The 11,014-nt window shown below is 44.9% G+C and overlaps 1 protein-coding gene across 1 annotated transcript in view; it reads left to right on the top strand.

The window, feature by feature from the left end:
• KIF5C (kinesin family member 5C) overlaps positions 1 to 11,014 on the top strand; it is a 160,279-nt gene that overhangs the window by 98,800 nt on the left and 50,465 nt on the right. Inside the window, exon 12 of the mRNA XM_024756264.1 lies at positions 9,419 to 9,594. Coding sequence (XP_024612032.1) covers positions 9,419 to 9,594 — 176 coding nt within the window. The remainder of the gene's footprint in view (positions 1 to 9,418; positions 9,595 to 11,014) is intronic.

Below are 11,014 nucleotides of genomic sequence, written 5' to 3'. Positions count from 1 at the left end.
CTGGAATTACTGAATAATTCAGCACCTGCAGCTGGTGGATGATTCCTTGCAATTTGGCAGGAGTAGGAGAGTAGGGAGGAGTGCTTGGCAAGGCAGGGAGTGGCTGTATGAAATTTTGTTCTATTTCTGGGATTCTCTTGGGTCACTTCTCTGCTGGGCAACTGGAACCGACAAGGGGAGGGGGAACTGGCCTTAGAAACACTGTGCTGTAGGCAACTAACCTTGTGTTTTTCTTTTCTTTCCTGTCCTTTGCCAAGCTCCAACCCTCCAGTTCTCCATCCCTTAGTCAGCTGTCCTCTGGGGTCTGCCCACTGCCCTGTTTGCCTAACCCACGCTCATGCCTTGCATCTCTTTTGGGTGCTGTCTCCTGCTCTTGGATTGCTCACTTGACATCATTTTAATTCTTTGTCCCACCCCGCAGATCCACTCAGAAATTTACTGTTTTCCATGCCCTATAGGGTGAGATCCTACCTAAGCCCTTAACTTACATAATTCAGGAGAACTAATGTATGGTTTCTGACACGTGATAGACTTTCATAAATGTCTGTTAAGTAAGCATGTGTTTAATGCAGTGCCGGAGGTTAAAGGGTGAGCAGTCAGGCATGGTCTCTGCCCTCACGGAACTTACAGGCTGGTGGGGGAGATAGTCTCCAACCGCGACGAATAACCGTGTGATGCTAGTCTGTGCTGTTCATCAAGAAGGGAAAGTATAAGGTGCTAAGAGTTATTACAGCAGAGGGCCCTGAGCTTGACTCAAGTCAGCAAAGATTTCCCCAATAAGCGACCTAGGGAATAAGATCTGAGAGAAACAGAGCAGTTAGCTGAGCAAAATAGGTGAGGGTGGAAGTGCGGATAGGGTGGGAGGAGCCAGGTTTACGATGACCCTGATGGGACGGGAGCGAAGGCCAGTGTGGAGATCTGGGGCTGGGCGAGACGGACTGAGATGGGTGAGAGAGGGACAGGCAGGCCCGTACAGGGCTATGTAGTCCTTGTTCAGGATTGTGGTCATTATCTTGGGAGCAGTGAGAAGCCATTCAAGGTTATTCAGCTGCAGATGGTATGATGAGATTTACATTTTTGAAGATCCATTGGTTGTGTTGGAGGATGGACTGGAGGGTGTGGGAGGAGGGCTAGGACCTGGGGTGGTCTTCCAGAGATGACATTATAGTCGTTGAATTGAGAGACAGGGCAGTGGAAAGGGAGAGAGATGGACGGACCGGAGACGTATTTAGGAGGTGAAATCAGCAATGCTTGGTGAGGAGTAAGCCGTAGGGAGAGAGAGTGTCAAGTTTTCTAGCTTGCTGAGTCGGATGGAGGGCAGAAGTGCTCCCTGAGACAAGAAACACAGGGGGAGAACCAGAAGGGAGGCGAGGGAGGTGAGAAGGGAGTTTGAAGTGCCCATGTAACATCCAGGTGAAAATGCCAAATAAGAAGTTAGGTCTGGAGCTCAGGGGATCTGCCATGGATCTTCTGGAGGTAATTGAAGGCATAGGTAGGGGTGAGGTCCTGTATAGACTCCCGAAGAGAGGAGAGGGAAGAGAAGAGGAAGGGTCTTGAGAGACCCCTCCACTCACCCCCACCATTACCATGTAATCACTGAGTGATTAAGAGTAGGGAGATCGATGCAGCTCTCCTGTCCGGCAAGCTAACACTTTTTTTTTCTGGAAGCAAAAGTTTTCAAATGTAGAGAACCTACTGTAGTGGTATAAAAATGTCAGGCAGGAAAGGAGACAGGTGGACGCATGGTGGAGTGGTCCTTTTACCAGGTATGAATGAAGAACTATTTTAAGGATTAACTGCACATCCAACAAAACCCGGAGGCTTTCTGTCCTGTTCTGAGAGACTAGGTGTTTAATCCTCCGGCAGCCCTTGAGGCAGGATAGGAGACTCGCCCAAGGTGACTCCACGGGGCGCTTGACTCCTGAATTCATTCTCTTTCCCTTGTGGGTGCAGCCTGCGTGCCGCCCTGCTGGTTTGTGTTTAGGCCACGGAGGTGAGTGTGAAAAAAAGGGACTGGAATTCCTTCCGTGGTGTCCCGTGCACCCTGATTCCTCATGGTCACGAGGGCACGGCTGGGATGTGTCAACTAGAGAGCAGGGATTTTGAAAGGTGGAGTGGAGAGAAGAGGCAGTGCCCTCCACTACAACCCAAGCGGCAGGATATTTCCAACTTGCTTCTGAAATCTGGTACGCACCTTGGTTCTAAACGTGTGGGAGGGCAGCCGCTGAGTTCACTGCAGTGACGGCTACACATGGATATTCCCGGGTTGCAGTCAGAATGTGATAAAGGAGCGTTGTTCAGCTGTGTGCACCCTCCCTAGGGAAAAAGGTTCCTTTCCGCACAGTGTTTATCATTTAAAAATTTGGCTGCCCCACTCCAGCGGTAGGAGAGCAGGAGAGGAGGAGTGTAGCAAGGAAAAGCATGCATATGTGTGCATGCCTGTGCTTTTGCCTGTTTGTTGTTACACAGAATGAGGTAGGAATACAAAGGAGTAGGAGAGGCAAAATAATATGATGTCTCAGCGGCCAGTTGGGCCCAGGCAGATACTGTAAATAAGTGAAGAGCAGTACGTCTGATACAGTTGGCCACAGGAGAGAGCATTCCCTGCCCAAAGTCATTCAAAAGCCATGAAATACTATCCTATTACGTGCCTGTAGGCTGGTCCTCGCCCCATCCCCACCTATATTCTTATAGCGTAATGGGCTACTTCCGATGCAAGGCTGGCGGTTTTCTCCACTGGGTGTAGTAGAACATTGATTCTCAGAACATGGCCTGGGACTCGTAGTAATGCGCATACCACACCAAGCCTTAATTCATTTCTGCCACTGCCGTTCAGGCAGCGTGGCCCAGGGCATGTGCGTGGGAGCTTAAGGGGGTGGGGGGAGTCATACCTTGTTTTTTTTATTTTGGTTTGTTTTGCGGTACGTGGGCGTCTCACTGTTGTGGCCTCTCCCGTTGCGGAGCACAGGCTCCGGACGCACAGGCTCGGGGGCCATGGTTCACGGGCCCAGCCGCTCCGCGGCATGTGGGATCTTCCCGGACTGGGGCACAAACCCGTGTCCCCTGCATTGGCAGGCGGACTCTCAACCACTGCGCCACCAGGGAAGCCCTCACACCTTGTTTTTACAAAGCAGGAGTGGGGAGAACCCTCCACTCTCCTGGCTCCATTCCCCACTGGGCCAGTGAAGGTCCTGCCAGCTTAAACAAAAAGAGAAAGCAGGGAACTACATTCAGTATCTTGTAATAACCTATAACGGATAAGAATCTGAGAAAGAATAGACGTGTATGTATAACTGAATCACTTTGGTGTATGCCTGAAACTAACACAACTTTGTAAATCAGCTCTTCTTCAGTTAAAAAAAAAAAGAAGGCTATGAGTGACTCACAGAACCGAAAGAACAGCTGAGGAACTGGGCTTATAAGGGGCCACACCTGGAGTGGATCCCCTCTAAATGTGTTTCCATCCTCGTCTCGTGCGTTGGAGACCCAGAGGCCCTGGAGAGTTAGAGGATACTGCGCTGGGTGGTGTGCTTTGTCTGGGGAACGACAGGACACCCTGATGTGTTGTCTGACCAAAACTACATGCACTGGAGAGGGTAATTCCTCACAAGGCAGTCAAGGTGCTGTTGTGAGAGTGGCTGTTGAGTGTCTGAAAAACAACACATGCCCACCACAATCTCCTAGTGACATCTTGTGGGCTAAAATCGACGGGCAGTCTTTCTGCAAATCTGGAGGCTCTGCTGGCAACTTTAGCCTCATGAAAATTTGTTCAGCCTACTTGCTTAAGGACAGATAGAGGGAGTGGGCAGCTGTCAGAAATAGGATCTTTCTTTTTTTCCAGCTCTGTTGCTTGTTGATCGGATGTACAGAAAGGATTTGAACCATCCTGTAAGTGGGGATAGATTTAGGTAGTTCAGCTTCCAGTTCACCGCTGCCCCCTCCTCCTCAATCCATCAAAAAGACTCTAGACAAGAGGATGGGGAAGGAGGGCTGAAGGCCCAGGGGCATGATGCTTAGAGAGGGGTTGAGTCCATAGTTGCCAGTCTCTGCCAGGTCAGTCATTACACATGCCCTCTTCTCTGGTACTTCTTTGAATTTTGTTCTTAAAAAAAATGATAACTTTTTACAAGGGCTTCAGTCAGAAAAAGAGGCCCTGAATATCCAGGTGTCAGAAGTGCAGGGAAATGACCTGATGAAACTGCATATCTGCAGCATCTCTTGCATAATATAATATTTTCTAACAGAGTGGATGTAGATTTACCCCATCTGCTGAAGTCCTGCAAAGAAATTATTTCATCACAATCTGAGAAGGTGTGGAAAAATCAGTAATCTCTAGAGCAGATTTGTTCTCCAGACTTAAAACCTGCCAGGCCAGCAGGCTTGTTTCTCCAAGTAGCTAAATCTGTAACCTCGAGGCTGATGGGGGCTCTGTGGAACTGTGCAGCCTCCGTAGTTTGGACCCAATTTGCTTTTTTTGGCATTAAATATGTAGAAGATGCTGGCCCCCCTCTCAGACTCATGATTATTGTAGAACTCCAGAAGTTAGCATTTCATTTGAGAGGTCTAATTTGTTAGGCCCTCTTCCTTCTTTTGAGAGCACAACGAAACACTAATAGGAATACTGATCGCTAGGAGAATCGTGTGGCCTGTTTAAGAAGAATGTAAAGAGGATGCTGAGTCCTGGGTGACCAGTTTATTAGAAAATTACTGTAGAAAGGATTAGAGAATGTCTTAAACTTCTTACAATATCTTGAGGAAATAGGGTAAAAGCTGCTCTTTGAGTGCAAAATAATCCCATAAAGGAATGATTTTTTTTAAACCTCCCATTTATATAATGACATCTTGTATCCAGCTGCCCATCTGGCAACTTAAAGGTTTCCTTTTCGTTTCTTTGATATAGAAATTACCTGCCATTAGGTCTGCCACTGGGCCTGTTTAATTGGTATTAAAAGAGAGTGCCTCCTTTGCCAGATCTGATCTGGTTTCTGGCGGAAGCTGTGAGTGACCAGCCAATCTTTGCCCTGGAGCTGCAGAGAGAAGCCAATTACCTTACTATGTTCTCCAGAGGCTGTAGGGACTCAACTTATGAAAAGGATAACTAGCTTGTTGCTACTTCATGTGTGAAATTTTAATGAATTACTGGCAGCCTAATGGTTTTCTTTCTTTCTTTTTTTTTTTTTTGAAAAAAACAAAACCCCCAAAAGCCTGTTTTAGCATTTTTTAACTAATAGCACTAACAAGAATTTTTGATTAGTCTGTCATTCTTGTTTATTGCAATTGATGGATTTCTACTTCTTGTGGAAATGTTATTTATGCCCTCTGGGGGGTTTTCATTTTATAATTAAAGTGCTCTGCAACCTTATAGGTATGCTCCAACTGAATGCTCCTGTGTACACACAAATGGTTTTAGTCCTTAAAGGTAATTACATCTGACAATAGGAAATTAGGAAATGCCAGAATGCTTATGTAAAAAAGGGAAATGTTTCTTGGGGGGGGTGGGAGGCGGAGTTTTCATTCTAAAATAGCAGATGCTTTACAATATTATAAGCTCTTTCCTTATAAATCCTCAAGGGATAAACTAAGAGAAATTTGCTTTTCATGTAAAGGAGAATAAAAATAGATGCTAATCTTCATTTGTGATCCTTTTCTTGTTCTCCTACCTCCAGATTTTAGGGCATTATTTCTCCAGGGTTTGTTTGCAGCTATCTTCTGTGTTACAATCAGTTATTCCATAATCACCTCACGGGGGCTTCTCCGGAGACCCTATCCACTGCATTGCAGGGAATATTCTCCATTAATGCTGTGAGATTGCCATGGAGACAGATTGCCTAGTGTCAGGTCCTGCATAGTGCTGGGAATTTACAATCCCCAGACGCGTCTGTGAGCTGGACAGTGTAGTTACCAGGGACGCTTCTGGAAGTCATTTGCTCGGTCCTTTGAAGGGCAGCGGTGTTTGGGAAAACCTGTTCTTGGTTCCTCTCTGGGCAAGAGCTGTGCTCTCCCCCAGACACCCTCTGCTTTTGTTCCTGTGTGTTGCTTTGTTCTTCTCGGCCTGAACGGCTGCTGCAAAAAATAATACTGACTGCCTGACCTTTAGAATAAAAACTGGGATGGGCTCGCTGTTTAGATGTAGTTTTGTGGGGGACATGTTGATGCTTCGATTCAGAGAATTGTTCAAGGGAAACCAGAAAACCTGCTATAGGTTTCAAATATTGTTTTCACAATAATAAAAATAACCCAGGCTAGTGGGAAGCAGCGGCATAGCGCCCGGAGATCAGCTTGGTGCTTCGTGACCACCTAGAGGGGTGGGATAGGGAGGGTGGGAGGGAGATGCAAGAGGGAGGGGATATGGGGATATATGTGTACGTATAGCTGACTCACTTTGTTATGCAGCAGACGCTAACACAACATTGTAAAGCAATTATACTCCAATAAAGATGTTAAAAATAAATAAACCCTAAAGGCACTACTCGTATGGCTGTATTGTATTTTTGGGGGGAACTGAGCTCTAACTACCAAAGGTATTGTGAAGACCCCAGAAACACTAATCTCAGGATAAGTAAAAATGATATTTTATCTGCAAAACCTAAAAAGTTGACAATTCGTCAGGAAGAGGAGGGGATAAGAGATGGACTTTTGTGTTTTTTACATATACTAGTTTAATTAATCTTTAGAACAGTGCTGTGTTAAAGGCATTGTTATTTCTTCACCTTTACAAAAAGCGAGAGGTTAAGCAGGAAATGGCTTGATAGGTGGCTTAGTGTCCCACTGACCATGTTTATGCAGTGTCTGTTGGTCACTTTCAGGTGCCTCAGAGCAGTGTTGGCTAGCTTGTTGAACCTCTCTAAACTGGGACAAGTCTGGAACTTTGTAATGCTATAACTTCTCAGTGGAAGACGAGGGCAGTTTTAGGGGTAGTCAAGCCTGTGACTTTTGGTTAGAGCAGGTCACCCACTGCTAGGTTGTGGGATTCATCCCTGACTCCTGCCCACCCAGACAAACGGAAATACACACTGGGCAACTCCTTAGCTCACCCCAACCTCACGATATCACTGCCTCTGTGGCCATTTGGAACCAAAGAATGCAGGGAATATGTCCTTTTCAGATGTTTTTGTATCTTACCTCTGGACTTGGGCTGAATTGGCCTGTGGACAATATGACTATATTCTGGCTGGTTTCTGGTCTAGTGCAGTTAAGAATTTCATCTTCAATATGCTTTAGCTGGAAGATCAATTCATACTGCACTGGATTGCCCTGTTCACAAATTTCAGAAGCTAGGATTGAAAAATTAGAGAGAGATACAGTCATGATCCGAGTGGGGGAAGGACATTTACCAAAGTGTTAGTGGTGAAATTCTCTAGAGAAGGAACAGAGTTGGGAGGTAGAGGAGAAGGAGGGCGAAAGTTTTAGTATATCCTCTATGGTTAAAAAAAGATATTTACATATATATTTTTATAATTTTATATATATATAATGTTTTGAAGCACACACACACAAATCCTTAGGAACTAGAACACGGTATTGCTTTTATAGCCCATGGACATAGCAAGCTCTAGATAATATAGATCCTTTAATTGGATGAAATCCGGTCTGCGCACTAAGGTTGTTGATGGATGCTTCAAACCAGGAATTGGAACTGAATGAAATAATGATTTGGTTCAGATTCAACTCAAAGGCTACTCAGATATTCTGGTTTTGTTTCAGGTCAATAATTTTAGAAAAAGGCTTAGGTACAGTACAGTGTAGTTGAGCTTCAGAAGAAAAACAAGTTGGCTCAGTTTTGTATTCAGCAAAGTAATCATTTATTCCAGGCTTTGCTTCAAGTTGCTGCTTCAAATGGAACTGTGATACCAAGGTGAGATCATTGAGTGTTAATTTTATTTGACGTGGAGGCCTATGGTACCGTTTTGTGATTATCAAGTGAGATAATGGAGTCTTAAGCAGCAAAGCTAACCCATCACAGTGCTTTGTTTATATTGAGATAAATGTACACAATCAGTGTTCAGGTGGGTTTCTTGAGACTTGATATATACTGTTCATGAAGCCATGGATTAGTTCAGTTCTTCTCTCCTTTGTTTTGGGGTGTCTTTTTTTTTTTTTTTTTTTCTCTGTGAGAAATTCCCTCTGGCTCAGGACAGTTTTCCTGGGGAATTCCACAGAACGCATTTTACGGGCTGAGAACTGGGTGAGGCTTGGAACGTTGCAGACACTCACTGATTGTAGCAAACTGAGTGTGAAACTGATGGTAAACATTGTGTCTTTCCTTTTTTTTTGGGGGTTTTTTTTTTTTTTTTTTTTTTTTCTCTGTGAGAAATTCCCTCTGGCTCAGGACAGTTTTCCTGGGGAATTCCACAGAACGCATTTTACGGGCTGAGAACTGGGTGAGGCTTGGAACGTTGCAGACACTCACTGATTGTAGCAAACTGAGTGTGAAACTGATGGTAAACATTGTGATGGAAAAGTATGTTTGGTTTTGGTTTGCTTTCCAAGAAGATATTTAAAAGACACAGTTGAGCCACGTGGTTTTCATCGACTCCTTTTTATGCAGTCTGTCTTTGCAAGGTGGTTTTCTTGTTGGGGATAGCCGTTGACCAGCTTGAGAACTTCACCTTTTCCCTCAATTTGCATGGTCACATTTGGTACTACTTCCTTCGAAGGCCCCATAAATGCTCCTCTGCAGACCAAGAAGCGGTCTGCAGAGTGTCTGCATGATATTCTAGATGGGCTGCTTTTTCTTTCCTGGGATTACCTGATATCACAAGAAATTATTCTATTTGAACTCTCCAGTTGAGACAATTAATTCTGACTTCCTGGGGGAGAGAGTGGTAGTGGGACGTGTGTTTGTGCGATGTCAGTCAGAGTTCCCGGGTCCGGGGCTACCCTGACTTCCTGTTTCAGAGTGAGAGATTCTCAGAGTCTGAGGATTGGGGCCCTACGGTGTTCTATTAACAATGGTGAATTTGTTCCTTGATTTTGCTGTTTCTATTAATGAAACAGTAACCTAATTAATTGTAATTAGGATGCCTCAGAGGTCTGTTTCTCTTTGAATCAATCGCTAGAGAGAATATGATTCTAGTAAAGCCCTAGCATATTCCTCAACAAAGAAAATTGTATGCAAAATTTCTGGGTATCACTGCAAAGTTGGAGAGCTTGTGTGGTTGATGGAACCAGTTTACTTCAGTGATGCATCATGGGGGAGGGAGTGTTACATAGTCTCCTTCTTCCTTAGACCCATTTTGGTCAATTCACTGTGACCTTTCTGGTCAAATAGAAAGAACACAAGCTATAACTCTATGCAACAGCTCCTTATTCTGTCCTCTGTGTCTTTTTCACGGGAGTGACTATTTTTGGACCTCTTCCTGGAGGGCTGCACGCTGAAATTCTTCAATCCCTAACTCCTCTTGGCTGTGCTTTGCAGGAGAAGCTGTGCCTGAGGATGAACAGATCAGTGCTAAGGACCAGAAGTCCCTGGAGCCCTGTGATAACACCCCCATCATAGACAACATTGTTCCTGTGGTTGCTGGCATCTCTGCAGAGGAGAAGGAGAAGTATGATGAGGAGATCTCCAGTCTCTACCGACAACTGGATGATAAGGTCTGTAGTCAGAGATTATAGACCTCACACTGGTACAAAAACTAAAAGCAGCAGGTCCTAGATTTATTGGCTGGAAGCAGCTCAAGCCCCCCGGAACTGATGTAGGGCTGCGGACTGCTGTTTGTGCCTGTCTTCCTAGTATTTACCCTAGCTCTTCATTGGGCAGACTCAGGGAATTGGATTCATGTGGAATGGATACTTGATCGGAAGAGTGGAGTGTTGACCTGGGTAGACAGCGTCTTCACCTCTAGAAATTGGATGGGGCCTTATCACTGCATGAGAGTGGAGGCTGTGTGATCTTTCTTGAATTGTCCCTTGTTTTCTTCTCTGGGCCTATCCATCACCTCTTGGAAATTCCAGCAGTGTCCCAGCTATAGGGGCAAAGGTGGTAGCTCCCAAAACTCAGGTGTGTACTTTAATTATGTAGCTCTAAGACCCTGGAATGAGGAGCCAGTAGTAGCAGCATCAGTAAGGCTGTTTTCAGGGGCATCCTCTTGAACGAAGTAGTTTGGACATGCTGGGATGTCTAATTTCATGGCAAACTTTTGGGACTCAAAGAGCCATGTCAGTGCACAAACTGGAATAAAGGAAAAGAGATCTTGGAGAACACTGTATCATTCATTCCCAAAGAAGGTCGGGTTAGGAATCCCAGAGGCAAAGGAAATAAAATTGATGTTTCATGTGATCTTGGCATATTGCCCTTGGAATATCTAAATCCTTTCAGTGCATTTCATCAAGGTTGCCGATATTTTTAGTCTGATTTAATCTTTTCTGCTGTGGTTCAGCGCAGAGTGCTCGGGGACACCTCTGGCTTGGATGAAACAGCTTTGTTATGTTAACGTTGTCATTAATCTTACAGGCCTGTCTCTTCTGAGTAAAGCTCAGAGTCTGGTATCACCTTCACAAGGGAAACGTAACTGGTTGCCATAAGGAAGCTGGTTCTCTTTGTGCTTACGACTCGGGGGGGTTTGCATTATAACTGCAGTGTTAAACTGGGGTCACCCTACCCTTTGGGTAACATTTAATAAGATATTCACACTGTGAGAGCTGGGTTAATTACTCTTTAGGCACTAGACATAGTTACCCTTCCATTTCTACCCAGGTGTTTTATGTAAAACCTCAAACAAAATGAGAGAAAAGGGAGATCAGTAAGTTAGTGAATAGTGTCTGTGGATTTCTCGATTTCTCCAAAGAAATGCTATTGTTTAATAGCATTTAGAATTGATGGTTCATTTTTAGTATCCCCAAAGAATCCTGGATGCGGGGTGATAACCTGATTCCGCTCTCTATTCTCTATGAATAGAAGCCCGCAGTGATTGGAATTGGGATCTTTTACCTTGGCAGCATGAGGATTTCTCTTTGCTCTGAGGGAGACTTCAGAGTCTTGACTCCAGCTCCTGAAGTGTAGGAAATGCCAGGC

This window comes from Neophocaena asiaeorientalis, unplaced genomic scaffold (assembly GCF_003031525.2).
Source record: "Neophocaena asiaeorientalis asiaeorientalis breed wild unplaced genomic scaffold, Neophocaena_asiaeorientalis_V1.1 scaffold447, whole genome shotgun sequence".
NCBI classification, from domain to species: domain Eukaryota; kingdom Metazoa; phylum Chordata; class Mammalia; order Artiodactyla; family Phocoenidae; genus Neophocaena; species Neophocaena asiaeorientalis.
Note: the sequence above shows the minus strand (reverse complement) of the source record. Positions and strands in the feature narration are given on the sequence as shown.